Source organism: Thunnus maccoyii, chromosome 1 (genome assembly GCF_910596095.1).
Source record: "Thunnus maccoyii chromosome 1, fThuMac1.1, whole genome shotgun sequence".
Lineage (NCBI taxonomy): Eukaryota > Metazoa > Chordata > Actinopteri > Scombriformes > Scombridae > Thunnus > Thunnus maccoyii.
Genome location: NC_056533.1, coordinates 11,595,469 through 11,613,891, shown reverse-complemented (window position 1 = coordinate 11,613,891; position 18,423 = coordinate 11,595,469). Strand labels below are relative to the sequence as shown.

At 38.9% G+C, this 18,423-nt stretch overlaps 1 protein-coding gene across 7 annotated transcripts in view; it reads left to right on the top strand.

Annotated features, from left to right (window-relative positions):
- Nucleotides 1-18,423, top strand: part of chd9 (chromodomain helicase DNA binding protein 9) — a 76,355-nt gene that overhangs the window by 34,950 nt on the left and 22,982 nt on the right. For all 7 annotated transcript variants that reach the window (XM_042406278.1, XM_042406296.1, XM_042406291.1 and 4 more), the window contains 9 exons: nucleotides 7,565-7,673; nucleotides 12,243-12,389; nucleotides 13,233-13,301; nucleotides 13,476-13,531; nucleotides 14,262-14,379; nucleotides 14,733-14,819; nucleotides 15,083-15,220; nucleotides 16,106-16,227; nucleotides 17,944-18,187. In XM_042406278.1, the coding sequence (XP_042262212.1) occupies nucleotides 7,565-7,673; nucleotides 12,243-12,389; nucleotides 13,233-13,301; nucleotides 13,476-13,531; nucleotides 14,262-14,379; nucleotides 14,733-14,819; nucleotides 15,083-15,220; nucleotides 16,106-16,227; nucleotides 17,944-18,187 (1,090 nt within the window). The remainder of the gene's footprint in view (nucleotides 1-7,564; nucleotides 7,674-12,242; nucleotides 12,390-13,232; nucleotides 13,302-13,475; nucleotides 13,532-14,261; nucleotides 14,380-14,732; nucleotides 14,820-15,082; nucleotides 15,221-16,105; nucleotides 16,228-17,943; nucleotides 18,188-18,423) is intronic.

Genomic DNA, 18,423 nt, shown 5'->3' with positions numbered 1-18,423 from the left:
TTAAATGGTATTAAGAGCCTTCTAGATTACTTGGCTAGTTTACTGTTCAGGCTGCTTGCAAAGTGAATTAGGGGTCATATCATCATATGTAAAATCTGTTTCACTAATGATGAACATAAATGAAAGCAGCTGATTTAAAATATGGATGCACCAGCCGCTGTGGCAGGTGGAGTAGGAACATGAACAAGATAAATGTTATGTTTTTGTCAGTGATCTTTCTTTACTATTGTGCCTTGACATCAAGGAAATTTCTTTACAAGGTTACAAGTTTCCTTTATATTAAAAGAGAGACTGCAGTGTTGAGCATTGGTCTGTGGTAGAGTGGTATTACAAATATCAATATAAATTTCAAGGGTTTACAGATAATCATCAGATAATAATGGTTTTGAAAAACTAGAGACCGCATTTTAATTTCTAGCAGACAATAATTTATGTCGGGCATAACAAAATAATCTTTCATTTAACGTTTTAAACAAATACATTGGTAGATTGTAGTTGTGGTGTGAAACTGCTCTACAAGGCACATCTTGTGTATGACAAGATGATCCCTTTGGTGAGGCAAGGGTTATTGTACAGGCCAGGCTTGACTGATCACAGCTCTCTGCAGGCTGGAATTAGCTTTTCTAGGCAGCCTACCTGCTGAAAAATAACCTAATATAATCATCAGATGAAAGCACTGTGCCGCTCATTCCCTTTTTTGTTTCTCCCTCCCCCTTCTCCTTTACATTTTTTTTCCTAATATAAATGTGGTTCTTCCAGCATGCTCAGAGCTGTGGATCTAATGTTTCCTGTGAGCAGGCATGTTCTAAATATGCTGATACTACAAAGCAGCAGGGTAGCAGGGAAATATCAAACAAAATGGTGCTCGTGAGATCAATTACATGATAGAAAATGGAGGTTTAAGTCTAGCCTATATACCATAGCATATAGCTGTTCATATTTCAGTGCTCGCCTGCAAGCTAATCTAATCTCTTTTCCCCCAGTTTTTCATTAGGAAAAGCCAAAGCTGTTTTTTAATTGTTTTCCTAGTTAATCCCTTGCAGGGTGCGCGTGTGTGCATGTTCACATGTGTGCTTGTGTGTGATATATAAACATGTTTGTGGGCTTGTGTTGCATGTCTTTGTGTAGAAAGTCATGCAAATGTATGTGTATGTGTGAGAGCGTTGCCTAATTTTTTAAATGTTTGCTGAATAAAGCAGAAATCCCCTGTGTGGCCATGTGCACTGCGCTGATACAGTATTTGTCTTTGAGAGGGGGCTGGATTGTGCTGTTACTACTGTTTCCAGTTGTATGCTGCTGTGTGGCACTGAGATTATAGCCTTCCATTCATAAGAAGGGGGATTTCCTGACAAGGACCAGCACTACTGTCTCAATAAGCCCCTCAGGATGAGAGACACACACAGTACACTTAACAGCAGTTTCAAAGATGAGTCAGTCCCACACGATCCAAATTTCTGAGGTAGATCATCTTTAAGGGAGAAGGCCTTTCTGCGATGCTTAAGCAGCACATCATGGTCTTGGCCTGCAGAGCACTATCATATCTCGATTCTATTAAAATCAAACCCTCACACATACACTCCCAGTGGCAGCATGCCAAGTAGGGCAGTACAACACTGGGGGGACAAGGGATGGAGGTTATTTGGCACAATAGGAGGATGGGAGCCAAGCAAGCCTTGAACAGCAACTAGCCTATCACTCTCAGGAAAGAGCTACTGGTAGCCTATCATCAGGGATCACTCTAATGTCAGATCAGGGGCAGCTGTAGTCTAATTAGAGATGCAAGCTTATGTCTGGATGGCCTCTTTAAATGCTGATGAGGAGGCAAATAAATCACCTTTTCCTCTTTCAGTAGTAGCAGCCGGTGCCATGCAGGTGGAAATGCAGCTAAATGTGTAAATGTGAAACAAGGTGGTGTGCAGTTGTGAAATTAGATAAGATAGTTCTCAGAGGATGAAGGTATCAGGAGGAGTTAGAACTGAAAGATGTTTATTTCAGTGTCTGTTACTAAGGGGATTTTTCTTTTTCATACAATAAGATATTAGTTTTGTGTCTGCATCAGGACATTTTTAATGAAGAAATAATTTAAGTAATGACATGTAAAAAAAAGGAGAAAATTAAATGAAATATAATTTGAAAGTACAGATTTTGAAATTAAATGTTTGTTTTATTTCTTGTTTCAAAATAATAAAACATAAATCAAGCACAGCTTCCCTCTCATACATAAGTGCTGTCATCACTCCAATCTCCTATTGTTATTTCCTGTTTGAATTATAGAAAATCAATCACTTCATTGCCTCCTTAAGTCAGAATAAAGCAACGGTCATAAAATACAACTAAAGTTAGCCTCAGTCATAAAGATGAAAAGTTTTGGATCATCGTGAGTAATTTAGGAGTAGTTTTTTAGATATTTTTCTCAAAAACAAGTCCAGCTCAGCCTGAAGAAATATCTTAATGACATATAATCCACCAGTGCTGTTGTTAGGGTTTAAAAGTAGGGCTACTCTTCCACTATTTCTAGTTGATTATTAATCATAGTTTAATAGCGCACCAGCTCACAGTTGTATAACATTTGTTTTAAAATTTTTACACATTTACATTTTTGAAATGAAGAGGATTCATATGCCACACTTTCTTTATACTGTGCTTTAGCAGAAGACGAAAGATTGACTTTTTTTTTTGTATTATTGTGGTTCAATATGAATTAAGTGGGAGTTGTTCACATAGTTTCTTGCTTTGACATTTGCTCACATGCCTTAATGTGCCCACAATCATTTTTTTAAAGCAGACTTTCATAAAATAACCATCCTGAAGAAGAGACTAAATGGAACGTACCCCTCACTGTTGTGAGGAGCAGATTGCACTGCGGACTGTGTGAGGTGAAATACTGAGTAACATGAAACTTTGCATGTGTGTATCTCTTTGTCAAAGTATATTGCAAAACATTTGAGGCCCTGAATGTGTTGCAGTTAGCCCATGATTAACCCTGAGTATACTGTCTTACTGTAATTCTTCAGATATATTTAGACATTTTTTAATTTTAATTTTAATTGATTTCTACAGAGTTTCATTTGTTCTTCTTCTTCTGCAAGTGAACAGTGTAGAAAAGAAAGAAACTGAATTCTTGAAGTCAGTGACCCGGGTTAGTTTGTTATGCATCATTCAACCAGTAAATTTGTTTATTTTCTTGCAAGACATGTTAGATTTTGGGAATATATGGCTATGAGCTTGTACAGGGTGTTAGCCTCTTTCAAAGAAAGAACTTTCTGCATAGACACTTCTTTCTTTCTATGAAAAGAACTGTCTATGCAAATGAACTATGTGTAGTTCATTGCATCAGATAGACTCAAACTTGCCCCTGAAGAGTAAAACCGACTGCTTTCAGGCTTCTTTTTCTCAGTAAGACACTGATTTGAGCTTCCTCCCTGTCATTTGGGTTAATATATGTCAGCTTGTCGGGCAGCGATTGAGTCAAAGGGCGTGCATGCACTGGTGTTAGTAAACCCCTGGGTGGTCCACAGCAGGGTGGAACAGGCTGTAACCATTACTAAGATGTGGCTTTCGCTTTTGGTGTTTGGTTTGGTGTTTGGTCTCTCTCTCTCTGTCTCTCTCTCTCTGTCTCTCTCTCTGTCTCTCTCTCTCTCTCTCTCTGTCTCTGTGTGGAAATATAGTTTTCATCATATCAAGCCCTCACTTTGCCATGTTGCCCTTGTGAATGCCATACTTACAATACAGTAAGTGGTACTACCAAGGTGCCACCTCGCTATCAATGTTTTCTGTCTGTACTGGCTCAAATGATGATTTCACAGCCCTCAAATATCTCATTTCACAGTTCAAGTTTACCCATATGTGGATCAGAGAGATGCTTTAGCCCTGTTGTATGCTGTTAGCTGCTGAGCTGCTGCCTGGTGATGTGACACTGTTATTCTGCAAGGCCCTTATCCTAGCCAGCTTTTATTTGGTCGAGGAAGAACATTGTGTTCTGTCCCATTCAGCTGCTTTATAATGTTTTTCTTTCTATTCTTCTGGGTGTCACAGCTGGTTAATTTTTTTCTTTTTCATTGTGTCACACTGACTTGGCACATTTGTCAGCCATTCATAGTGTCAGTGGACATGTACTGGTGTTGTTTTTCACAGGAAGTGATGTCACCATGAACATTGCCGCCCACATTGCCAAATACACTCCCAAGGGCATGTTGCATGGCAACCATAAATTGTCATTGTCAAGAGGATTTGTGAAATGTAATATCATCCAGAGGGGGTAGGGATTCCAGAAAGAAGGGACAGTTCTTTAGCATCATGCTGCTGGAAGAATCTGCTGTTTCCCTCTTTACGTGGCCACCTAGTACAGTACTGTAGGCATTTGAGCGTTTGTTTGTCCAGAAATGTCTTTAATAGAGATTATCACATAGTCTGTATCAGCTTGCTATGTTTTTTTTCTCAGTTAGGCTTTTTAGGGTTTACTAACCCTAACCTCTGTTGGCCAGGTGTTGCTGCTAATGTGATAACTGATTAGCTAGACCAGCTTATCGAGTCTGAAAAAGTCAACTTTTTTTTAGAAAATGTTTGTATTTTACAGAAACCTGTAGAGTTGCGATAAAAATGTACAGACTGTTCCAGATTTTTGTATTGTGTGGGTCTCTGTTCTGCTTACATGTCCTTTGGCACTTGTGCTCGGGGTGCATGCAGACTAAAACTACAGGGCCATTAACGTTCTTCATCTCTGGATTGACTGGAGAGCCAATCACCACAATTGCTGGACTTGAAAGCTGAACTAAAGCTGGATTTAAAAATACTTTTTTTATATTTAAATTTTATATTTAATTTTAAAATTAGGAAGTAGAAACAGTAAAAAATAACCAGGTTGATTTGTTTGATGAGCTGATTTGCTGTCTCAACAAGTTTTTGTACAGCAGGCTGACTTCCTGTCAGACACTAAGTAGTAGTGTCTGACCTTTAGACACCAAATAGAGGGCCTGCTTGGTGTCTGAAGAACTGACTTGCTGGCTAACAGCAGAAGGTATTGGGTTAGTGTGGGAATCTTTGTTCACACTTGATATGAGTCTCCAAAGTAATCTCATGAACAAGCCTCCAGGGACCCAAGCACACTATACTCACTAGAGACATACCTGCTCATGCAATAGTCTCTCTGGGTTGGCCTGCATATACTATAGACCTTTTACACAGTCCGTTCAAGGCGGGAATGTTGCGCCATTATTCCGCCTCACCGTTCTGTATAAAAGGTACGAACACAGAACGGGGGGGGGGGCATTGTTCTTCCGCCATTAAGCCGCCGGTAGCGGAGGTGGTCACATTGCTGGATCGACGTCTGTGTAAAAGGGACAGCCGGCATGGCAGGACTACACACATAAGACGCCGACGCTGTTGTGTTACATGTCACCCTTCTGATTCTGGAAAGCTGGCACATTATCTAAAATCACACACGGGGGCGGCATTATGCCGGCTTTGTTTGGCTCAGTGTAAAAAAAAAAGCAAAGCCGGCATAATGACGGGTCTTTACGACAATATTGCAGGATCTCTGTATAAAAGGGGCTTTTGATCTTGTGTGTGTGTATGTGTGTGTTTTTGTGTGAAGTATGGAGCATGTTTGCCGTTGTGGAAAGGCGGGGGTGGGTTTGTTGTGCATGAAAGTGTGTTGTTGAGTCAGAGAGGGAAGATGCTGTGTGTCTGCATGATAGCAGTGTTTTTTTTTTCCCATTAACATCACACCAAGCCAGAGATTTGGCGCCTGTGGCTTGCAAGAGATAATACGTGTGGAGAGACGCAGGATAGGAAGTGTGCGCATATGTGGTGAGAGAATATATGGGGAAAGGTCACAGAAATAATATGTGAATATGTGTGAGAGAGAAGAGGGAGTTAGAGGATGAGGCACTGGTGAAAAGTAGAAGCTTGTGTTTATTCATTGTGAAATCTGCTGCTATGTAGGCTCCTGATATCCAAAACACCCCAGCAGTCTGTCTTTGCACTACAATTGTACATAAAGCCATGATAGGAATTTTATCACTCACAAAGTAGCAATGGCAGCTTAATGTGCAAAAGTTTGGCCAAATTATGAGCAAATAATGTTGGTGTGAATCTGTCGACAAAGTAGGAGCTTTAGCAAAGCACAGAATTCCTAAGTCCATAAACCTCAGCAGCTCCTATTGTGAGCGTGTTTTTATGTGAAAGCATTTCCTTCTATCCTTCAAGTGCCTCCCAATCTGTTGTTGTATGTATGTTGGGGTAAAAACTTCATGCTGACGACTGCACAGTCATGGATTCTTATAGAATATAGGCTACTGCTGCAAATGCAGTGAACGGAAGTAAATCTATGAGCACGTGTTCCTCTCCATCTTGCACGCCGGTGCAAACCTACAGTGGGCTATGTAAGTGGAGTCTACCGTCAAATGATCAAATGGTTTTTGAATGTCTCTGTCTTCTGCAAGACATGTTTGACTTTGACAGCACAATGCTTATTAGTTTGTCTGCCATTGTCTCGCAACGTAAGCCTCTTTGTAACGTCTGTGTATGGCTTTGACAACACAGACTCATTCCTCTCTTCTAATCCTGTACATACAGACTTTCATCCAAGCAGTTTCCTTATTAGCCAACTAAAAAGCAGTTAAATTATTCAAATGTATATTTAGCCTTAGCTAACCTACACTAAACTACTACCAGTGAAAATAACTTGACGTTCTGACTATTTTGAAATAAATGCCAGTTGTACTTACCTGAAACAGCTATTACAATAATTTATATACTAGAATTCCTAATTATATTTAATATTATTATTTACCTTAAATTTTACAATGACAAGGTTTTACAAAAATTGCTGATTTTGTGTTAATAGTGTGTCAACATTTTAAAGGGTTGATGTCTTTCATTGTCGCTTCTCTTAAGCAGCACGTTGTCACAGTGATGCTTGAGAATTATTCTGATTTTATTTATTTATTTAAATTGAATTGAAAAATGGTGGTTGAGAAGTAAATGCACTTACTGTAGGTGGGCTACTTTACATTCACACAGCCACGGTTCATTAAAAATTGCCTTCATGGTTGTGGCCTCAGGCCTAAATTGATGAGAACATGATTCAGGACACTGTTGTAAAAGTGTCTTATTTTGAGTCATTATCCCCCGATCCATACATGCAGAATAGCTGAGCGCATGAACAAGTTCATTTCCACATGCAGTATGTTGAATTTGATTTTGTAAACACATTGTTGTATCCTGTTTTTTTTGTTTGTTTGTTTGTTTTTTTTCCTCCAGACTTAAGATATTTTTTCATTGTCACACTATTTTAGAGCTTTTGACATGGACACTGATTTTATTTGTGAGGTTCACAAACACTGGAAGTTAAATATATCTCATTTGTGTTCAAACAAGCCCCCAAAGCAGATTTGATTTCATGCATATACTCCTCAAATACTTCAGGTGGTCACCAGTTACCTCTGGGCAGCATCTTTAAGACATTTGTCAACACACAATACTTGCAGTAAACTTTACATACAGGATTTCATTACTCTGGCCTTAGTCTTATTGTGTTCACACTCTGTTTTCCCTCCCTCAGGAAAATTGTCATAAAGATTGGGAAGAAAAAGAAGAGAAAGCCACCGTCTTCAGAGGAGGAGTCGGATGATGACCCTCCACCTCGACACACTTCTAAAGACGACGACTCGGTAAGATTCATCATATATACATACACTCACAAATAAACACAACAAACTTACAAACATGCAGTACATTGACAGTTATTTTGTTTAATTTCACAAATTAATCCTAAACTGAGATAACACTTAGATTTTAGGTTAGAATTGAGATATGTTTTGCTGTGTTTAAATTCCCCACTTCATTCAGATGTGGTTTTGGTGTCATTATCTGTGGAAACATACCTCTGCTAGAGGAAGACAAAGGGAAAGTCCGGCTCTGTTTCTGTTACCTTTTCTGGTATTCAATACCTGAAGAAGGTCTTTGACTGAAATGTGTATATGTTAAAGTATCTTACTTGAGCAAGTGAAGACAGAGTGCAGATGTCCCTCCTTCTTTTTAGTATGTGGCTGATCCACCAACGCACCCGTCACAAAGACTAATCAGGGGTGTAAGAGATTTTTTGATGATCTGTTACCATTCTGGTACAAGGCGGTGAGTGAAGTGGTGTTGTCTGTCTGACTGTTCACACTGCTGATGAGCAGAAGGGAAGGTTTCACAGCTGTGGATTGAGCCCAGGAGGCTTGACTCTGTGGTTCAGGTGGCGGTCATGCAGTGAGTGGCTATCTCAAGTACACATTCTTATCTCTGTTGACGATGGAGTTGACTGACAGCAGGGAGGCATTATTTAGGTCAAAGCATCAACAATAGCACTTTCACACGCACATAAAAACAAATAGAAAAAAACATGTGAAGAACCGATGATGACATTAATGTTTATTTAGATGTTCAATATGTTTAAAAAACTGTAATTCAAAAGAAATGTGAGCTTCTAGTTGGATTTTAATTATATTTTAATACTTCTGTTTTTTCTCATTTTCTGTTGCCACAGCAGCTAGTGAAATTAGAATCATCCAGGGATTTGTTTGTTTGACAATATAACACCTGAAGAAATTAAATTATCTCAGTTTTTTTTTTCTTAAGAGTAAGCAATATCACTTTCTATTTTCAACCAATCTCACCTTAAGTTAAGATTTTTGTAAGAAAAAAATGCCAGGAGAAGGTGTCCGTACATCCTAATGGTATACTCCAATATGTACAGTATAAAACAGGAGTTGTGTAAATATATATATAATTGTAGTATTCAAATAGGGTGAATTGAATTTTACATGTGAATTACCAGGGAGAGGAAATATAATTTCTGTTATGTAAAACTGTATCCATAATATGTTTAAATGTAATGCAGTCTCATCTCGGTTGCTTGATAATTAAAGATAAAAGACAATCAGATTTCAATTTATCATTGAATATGGGATTATGTCACTGTAGGTAAAAATGTTTTAAGGTCTTGTGAAGAAAAAGGTTTATGGAATTGTTAAAATCAAGCCAAAACCTCTTATTCATATACATGAAAACATGAACAGCTGCTGTCTGGTGTTGATCAACTGCCACATCAAACACCCAGAGCAATATTATGGCTGTTTTCATCTATATGAAATCTGACCTGGTCAGTAATAACAATTAAAGTAGGTGACACCTGAGTTTGTCATCCATTTAGCATCCCAAACACACTTCTGTCTTATGTGCTTTTTTGCTCACTGCTAAATCATGACAGATATTTTCTATGTAGAGAGTGACATGTCTGAATGAGCGGGAATGACTAGTGACTTTGTCTTCTCCTCCGCACCACCACCATCTCTCTTTCTCTACTTTTGCGTCCTATCCGGACTGTTGCCTATGATATAATTACGTTAAATGGCGCCCCTGGCCTTAATTAAAACAGTCTGTTGATGACTCATTTAGGATGATCCTGTGAAAGAAGTCAAAGTAGCATGGCCGACAGCTAGGAGAGAAGCATGGCCACCTGAGGGGTTCAGCCCTAGTGTCATGGCATGTAGCAAGTTTGACTTTGCGGCTTCTGGTCAGCTTGGGTTTGGGGATGTGAGGGTATATCTCCATGGGGATATTATATTGCACACCTAATTAACTTTGGCTCAGTGGCATTTATTCCTAATTAACTACATATTATCATTAGGAGGGGCTCATGTATTTATGCAGGATACAGCAGCCCACGCATATGATAATTATAAAGGCTTGACAGGAAGGAATAGAAAGAAGCTGGATACCCTTTAAATCCTTTTTTGTGGTGTTCTATGGAGTGTACTGTTCTTCTGGATCTCTTGCTTGGTTTATTGAAATGTCATTCATGGGTTATGGTTGTTGTCATGTTGTCATTTTCAATGTGGGTTAGTGTGACGAAAATGTTAAGTAATTTTAAAAATATCTTTTTTTTGTGATGCATGTTTTTGTCCAGTAACAAGAAATATAATATAGGGACTATTGGTGCAGTAGTGTTGGAAGAAATATACTTGAATGTAGACAGGACAGTAGGGCTGTAGTCTGCTGGTCGACTAGTCGATTAGTTGGTCGATATGCTCTTGTCTGACTAAATTCTCATTGGTCGAATAATCTCCGTGGTATTTTCATAAGGAGAAAAGTGCTACATCAATAGCTTTCCAGGAGTAATCCATTATTTCCTGCGGCGGGAGGGACAGACTAACAAATTACCTGTGAGGTGTATTCAAAACACCCCCGTTGTTTTCACAACTTTGAACTCAACCCAACTAATGGAGACTGCTGGGTCTAACTGTACTCAACGTTTACTGAGCGTTTACTGAACATTTACTGAATCAGTGTTTCTCCTATAATTATCACAACAAGAACCCCACCAGGCCAAAAAAAAATGTTTTAATGCCAAAAATAACGTCAAATATCCATTAATTCAGAAATCAACAGCGTTTGGGAACCTCTGTACAGCGCTGTTTGGTACGTGAGTCTACGTCTGTGTCGTTACCAAGGAAACTATTGGTAGTGTTTAGGAATAGGGCATTGCTTGCTTGTTTGCGTAGCGAGTAGGAAAGAGTGAGTGGCAGAGAAGTGACGGTGGATGCGAGCAGAGCAGAGGAAAAGGTTAGTAGTAAGTTGTCAGTCTGGCAGTAAATGTACAGCACAGACTACAGTGTGTCAGTTAATAAATGCTAAAAAGTTACGTCTGTTGTTTCCTTAAATGCTGGAAAAGTGAAGAGGGTTAGCAACAATTGATTAGCTTAACCTGAAGACGCGAAATAGAGAACAGAGAAATGTTTGGCTGTGTGCTGAGTTCACTGTGCACTCTGTGCCTGTTACATCCCCCACCCCCCCGCGACTAATCGATTAGTTGAAGATTATGTACGATTTTAGTCGACCAAGATTTTCTTTGGTTGACTACAACCCTACAGAACAGTTATCCTATTGTAATTTTCTAAACATTTGACATCATGTTAATAAAATGACATAGCTAGTGACAATTTTTAAAAAAGGACAATGAGAGAGTTCAGATCTTTATATGATTTAAAGGTTTGATCAGTACTATTGATTCAGTAGCATTACCTTTACCACAGCGTCTGCACATTGTTTCTGTGACTTCTGCTATGACCAATAAGTTGTCCAGGCCAATATCAGCTTATTGCAGATATAACCTGTTGGTGTGTATGTCAGCTGATATGTAATTTAAGAAATTGCTGTACAGAAATGAATAGGAAATGAATGAATGAATGAATAGGTTTGAGGTCACTTATAGTTTTTCCACCAGACAGCAGAGGGGTTTATTTTTTATTTTGTACAATTCCTACTTGTTGTGTACATTATTGATCACAATAATAAAAAAAAAAATTCTAAGGGATCATTATTAAGATTTTTTGTGTTATGCATCTATCAAAAAAAATGACTATCAGCTTATATATTGTTATCTGACTCCCAAATATTGATATTGGCCTTAGAAATCCAGCATTGGTTGGGGCAAGCTGCAGAAGTAGCACAGGAGATAATTTAACTTATCTAAGCGTAAGCTAAGCAGGAAGTAGTCTCACACTGAGAACCTTGATAATAAATCTGTCATGAGTCATGATTGAGGGAACATTGTGTACTGTGCTGCCTGTAATTTCCTGATGAAGATTTCAACTTATGAGTTTTCATCCATATGATTTGTTGATTCTTTCGGCATTTGAATTAATCAGAGGCCATTGTTTTAAGTGACACATATTAAAAACATGAATTATGTTTTGTATGTTTATATTATTAGTAGAATGAAAAGTATTGAAAAAAAATGATGACATAAAATACTTCAGATATAAACTTGATGATTTAAGCTTACCACTTAAATGAACAGTGTAACATTGGAGCTTTTGCTGATACACAGTAGGTCAGTACAGAATATTCATCTATATAATGCTGCATGCACCAGAGTACTGTACATGTTTAAGATGATGATGACGACGATGATGACGGTCAGATCAGTGGTCCCAGCAGCATCAACATCTTCTCAGTCCAGATCAAACCTGCCCTGATTTCAGACTTCCTTAAGGGAGCCAGCTTAGACATTTTAAGACATTAAAACTAATGTAATTCTTAGATCATAGCGGTTTATTTTCTATAACTACATCTGGAAGACAATGAACCTTTTATCCTAAACCTTAAGTTTTTTTGTTTGTTATCATATGAAGTAATGAAGAAACAGCTGAATATTCTGTGAACTTCTCCCTCCATGTCCCCTGGTTTTCTAGAAGAGGCGATCTAATCGCCAGGTGAAAAGGAAGAAGTATGCTGAAGAGCTGGAGGCCAGGCTGTCAGATGAGGAAGTCAAGGTTATTGTCAAAGCCAAGAAAACCAACACTGCAGCATCCAAGCAGCCTGCTGTTCAACTCTTTGTAGTAAGTAGTTGCTTCTCTGTGGTAGCTAAAAAGAGCAAAATTATTTCCATTACTGATGAATCACATCAATTAATGAGACAAATGTTTGTTGGCTTATAAACAGTTATTCATGCAATGGATTGTTCTTTTGTGGCAATGATTCATGGAAATATTGAAAAGGAACTTCTCTACATATGGAAAAACAAAAACACATTTCGTGGAAGAACCAACAGGACTAAATGATGAGTGAACTGCAGCACAGCCTGTTCTTTTCATCACCACATTGTGACGTACAAACCAGGACCCCTGCAGTATGGCTGTACCAAGAGGGGAAAATACATATTCAGTGCTTATTTTTAATAATTTAGCTGCAACAGCAGAGAAATTGGGATGGAAGTAATATGACGATGGCTGAGCTCAACAACAATTTCCAAGAAATATATTGTTTGAAAGCTCCATCCTAGTTTTTGTTGTCTAAATCAGTCATACATTTGTTTCTCTGCACAGGTGGAAGCAGTGCTGGAGTAGGCAACTCTGTACCCTCAACTCAATTATTTATATATTCCAAAATCACAAATTTACCAGATGGCTTCACAATCCATACAACACAAGACAGCCTCGAACCTTTGATCCTTGATTGAGATAAGAAAAAAAAACTGTGAAAAACAAAACAAAAAACTAGGAATGAAAAGGGAGAAGCCACAGATGAGCAACATCATGAACAGACTGTGCAGTTTTACGCTGTTGTCGTGAACAATTGAGTTTTTGTATTATGAAATGTCCTGAAGTTAATGCAGATTTCTGCTCTGGGAGACCATTTAATAGCACTTGACATTAAATGTTTCATTTTCACTGCCTTTGTAGGAAAATCCTAGTGAGGAGGATGCTGCTGTTGTTGACAAAATCATGTCCTCTCGTATCGTCAAGAAGGAGGTAATAATTGTTGTTTCCTGGTTTTAGTGTTTGTAAAAGAAAGTAGCTACACAGTCATGATTGCAATTATTTTTCCAGATATATAAACTTTGTCAGTATGTTATTTTACATGGTATTTATATCTTGAATTTGTCTCTAATTATTATATTCCTCTTTTACTTTAAACCTCTGCAGGTCTCTCCAGGAGTGGTGGTGGAAGTGGAGGAGTTTTTTGTAAAATACAAAAACTAGTAAGTACATCGTTCAGTTACAAGTTAGTTCAAGTTAGCAACTATTTTTATGAATTACACAGAACAGAAATATTGGAATTATTATTTCTCTTTTTTGAATATTTTTCCAGCAGTGATTAAAATTGGATGAACTACATTTATAAAATATACAGATGTCCTTTATGAAAGGATGCTGAATAAGGACTCTGCAATCTCACAAGCACACAGGCATCTCAGGCGTCCTTGGGACATCTTTCAGTATCACAGAACGATGTATCAGTATCATGTATGTTATCATCACATTTTGCAACAGTGATTTCATTTTTCTTCTTCTAACTCAGGGACATTATTAATAATTCTAGCTCCTTCCCACAGCAAATTATCAATTTGAGAGTATGGAGAATCAGGATTTATGAAACAGGTTTACTGCCTCAGCCTCCCAGAGAAATAATTTCTTTTCACATGACGGATAATCTGTCATCAGCCAGATCACATTCATTACTTTTTCAGGCCGATGATGAAAAGGATGGAATGTCATATTTGATTTTATATAGTTCAGCAACTGTGTGAACAACATGTCAGTTAAAGCCTCTATGATCACATCTGCAATCTGTGATCACACCTGGTGGCCTCAGCAGTTGCCCCAAATGATATTTAGAGGGTGTTTTTCAAGGTTTCTCACCCTGGTCTGATCGTGTATTTGTGTGTGTTTTGCTGTGCGTGCGTGTGTGTGTGTGTGTGCGGGTGTCAGCTCCTACCTACACTGTGAGTGGGCTACAGAGCAGCAGCTGGAGAAAGACAAGAGGATTCAGCAGAAGATCAAACGCTTCAAGATGAAACAAGCACAGAGGGCGCTCTTTTTCGCAGATGTAAGGCTGTGTGTTTGTGTTTGTGGACATACTGTATACTGTCTTTGTGTGGATACACTTATAGTATGTGGACATTTGGTATGTGCAGGTGTGTGTTAATTTGGCGTCTGTTAGGACATGTGTGCATGCATAAAAATAGGATATGTTTATGTGTGGACGTTTAATATATATATATTTTTTGTTTGTTTGTGTGGGCAGGCACATCTGTGTGCATATATTTGAATCTCTTTACTTGCTCAGTCGATAAAGTAGTGATGCTTTTCTCAGACTCCAGATGGTGGGTGGGCACAGGTTTATTATCTCTTTTTCTCTCTCTTTTTTCCATCCATTCCATTTCTTTCCATCTCTCTCAGATGGAAGAGGACCCCTTTAACCCTGACTACGTAGAGGTGGACAGAGTGCTGGAGGTGTCATATTGTGAGGACAAAGACACAGGGGAGGTAAACCTAATGCTTTTTCATTTGGTAATCATATCCGTTTGTAGTGTGTGTATTTATGTGTCTGAACATGTTTTACTCTTTTTCAGTTTTTTGGTGGTTTTGTTCCTTTGAGTTATATTCTCCACTCTAGCGATGTCTTTGTATTTCAGAAGTGCCCAAGGCCATCCTAATAGGCTTCCTCGCAGCCTTTGTTAATATTATAAAAGCAGAGCTTGGCCTCGCTCTAGTCTTTCTCAGCGCTAATTCTCCTCTGCCTGCTGCAGGAGGTGGTGTACTACCTGGTGAAGTGGTGCTCTTTACCTTATGAGGACAGCACCTGGGAGCTGAAGGACGACGTAGATCAGAGCAAGATTGAAGAGTTTGAGCAGCTGCAGGCAGCCAAGCCGGACTCATGCAGGATGGTGAGCCATGCCCACCTACATTCCTTACTTATCACCATATTTCCATTTTACCCTGTTGCTCTCATACTGTATATATTTTGTTTTGTTGATGGTGTAGGATTTAGAATTGCTGGTACTAGTGCAGTGGCCGTTCAAAATGTGCCTGTTTGGAATGGGCCAATTGCTTGGCCTCCGGTATTGCTGCTTGCAGCTTTCTCGAGAACTGCCCATCGAAAGAATTTCACAGTTGACACTGCACTTCCTTGGGTCCTCAGCCGTACACCTGCCAAGTGTGAAGTTGATCAGATGAATGGTTGTAGAGAAAATCGACAGACAGACAGACAGACAGACAGACAGACAGACAGACAGACAGACAGACAGACAGACAGACAGACAGACAGACAGACAGACAGACAGAGACTCCTTCCATTTTAGTTAGATGGTATTTTGAAATAATTAATAAGGGAGTTTCCCTTTTTAAAATTCCTGTTTCTTTTGTATTATTTTATTTGATTCAGGTGGAATCGTTGATAAGAAATTGTTTATGCTACACGCATGTAACATATTGCGTCCTAAAATTAATGGGTATCATTAGTCAAACATGAGATTCATGTACACACAGCGAAGTGAAGAAACCTAAGAGAAACACACACACCTTGTGTCCGTTACTTCAAGAGCAGTGATGTTTCAGCTGGAAAAGTAAAAATAGTATTTTGTTTTTTATTAGAGGTTATTTCATTTTTTCTTCTTATGCCTTTTTTCTTTTTAGTTCATCTTGCCTTACTTTTAATAAGTGTATATATATCACTTCCTTGCCTTCCATAGAAATGTTTTCATATCAAATTTAAAATCACAATTAATTTCCAAACTGCTGTATGAACTCTCATTATAAAATTTGTCACTTAGGAGCGGCCCCCAGCCAATCTGTGGAAGAAGAGGGAGCAGTCGAGAGAATACAGGAATAGCAACAGCCTCAGGGACTACCAACTAGAGGGGGTCAACTGGCTCCTCTTCAACTGGTACAACAGGTCAGTTATAAGTACGGCATATGCATACCTGTACACACCTACAGCCCTTTCACACTTACAAACCAGGGAAAACATATCCCCACGGGTGTGAATTGTTCATTGTGAAAACGTGTACGTGACCAGTGTCTGTAACCCTGATTTACCAGGGTTTTTTGTGGGTGTAACACTGTTTACCTGCATCACTGTAATGCACCATGTCAGGTGTGGATGTGTTCACAGATGTGCAAATAACAAGATTTTACATTAGTATGAGGTGTAGAATCCATGGATGGGATGAGAGTCAGTGTTGGTAGTGGTCCCGGGCCTTGTTGATGAGGCCAGCTGCAGTCGGGAAGAAACTGTTGTGGTGTGAAGTTTTGGTCTCGATAGATTGCAGCCTCTTGCTGGAGGGGAGTGTCTTATTATTTGATTAATCCAGGTACATTGTTAAAATATTATGCTATTTTGTTGGAGGCTAAACTTATAGATATATGAATGAGGAGTACAAATGGCAGTAAAAACAGAAAATGAAGCAGACTAGACAATTTCTAACAACACCAGGTATAAGCCATGTCCACTCCCGGTACAAATTTGGATTCAGATACTAATACAGATATTTCTGTGACAAACCGATAGGGAGACATATGTAGCTTTGTGTTACACCCCTAACATGTAGTAAAATTAGTATACCTTACACTTCAAGCAAAATGTACATATTTGCTTTCAGTAATCCCATGCTAATAAAATACTACACTATATTAATTGATTCAACGATTTTGTATTGGCCGATTTGTATTGCAAGAGAATTCTTGTGCATGGGGACCACCATTAATGAATAATGAATCACTTTTCCTGGCCTGTGTGTGTGTACCACGCCGTGACTTGGCTGTATTCACATTATTTGGTTTATCCTGCAAGGAGAGTCAAATTTCCTGTCAAGGTGCACATTGCTGCAACAACAATTGCTTTTCTTTGCCCACGATCACAAAAGAAGTGAAGCACAGTACATTTGGAGTACAAAGTGTCAGTGTGCTTGCATTAACCCTGGGAATTGGCTTTGTTATGTGTGAGCATGCAGGAGTTTGTGTATGCCTACGCAGAGAGATTCATCAAAAGTAGAGAGCTGCTTAAGAGGCCAGTGGGAATATCTGCACGTTGCAATTAGCATCAAGACATAATACCCCCACCCACTGGACAGCTGAATAAATGGTTTGCCGGAGTACACCACACAGCAGAGGCAGTTGCATTTGCCATTATGTTGTATCTCATCTCTTTGTCTGTTATTACTGCCGATGAGGTCTTTTTCTCCTTCGTTGTTCTCTGTTTATTCTTTTAATATCTTGTGCTTAGTGCATTTCCTTTGTTTCCCTTTCTTCTTCCTCTATTTCTTAATCTTTATCACGCACTTTTTCTTCCAACACACATTTGTTGTGTGCTTTTAACCAATACAAGAACTGTTAGACCCAACAGAAATGCTCACCATAAATACACGTTACTATGTCCTGGTGGTATGGAGACATAATAACTCATGCAGCAGCATGGTCCAAATTTGAAGCACATTCTGTCTAATATACTTGCATGCCAGGAGTATAATCGTTAAATTTTCACACAGTTGACATTAATTTTTTAAGTGTCTCATCCAGTTTTTCTACACACAACTTCTCATTCTTGTTTTTATTGTATCCCAATTATGTCTCTTCTTCTTCCCCTCTAACCCTTGTTATCTCCATCTGTCAGACGGAACTGCATCCTGGCAGACGAGATGGGCCTGGGAAAGACCATCCAGTCAATCACATTCCTAGATGAAATCTATCGCGCGGGCATCAAGGGGCCATTCCTCATAATTGCTCCACTCTCCACCATTGCCAACTGGGAGCGCGAGTTCCGTACTTGGACCCATCTTAATGTCATCGTCTATCATGGAAGCATGGTCAGCAGGCAGATGCTCCAGCAGTATGAGATGTATTTCAGGGATGCACAGGTAAATGAGCGCAAAACACAGAGATCTTTTTCCCTACAACTTTCACAGTGGAGGTGATAGCTGTATGTTTGAGGTATAGAACCTCAAACATACTGCACAGGAGTAATGTGGCACATAAATTATATCACATACCATTCTCAGTATGTTCCTCTCTTTGAGAAAAATACAACATCAATGGAAAGCGTCTGTGCTTTGTTTTATTGGCAGTGTGTCCTCTCAAGGCTCAAGACACGTCT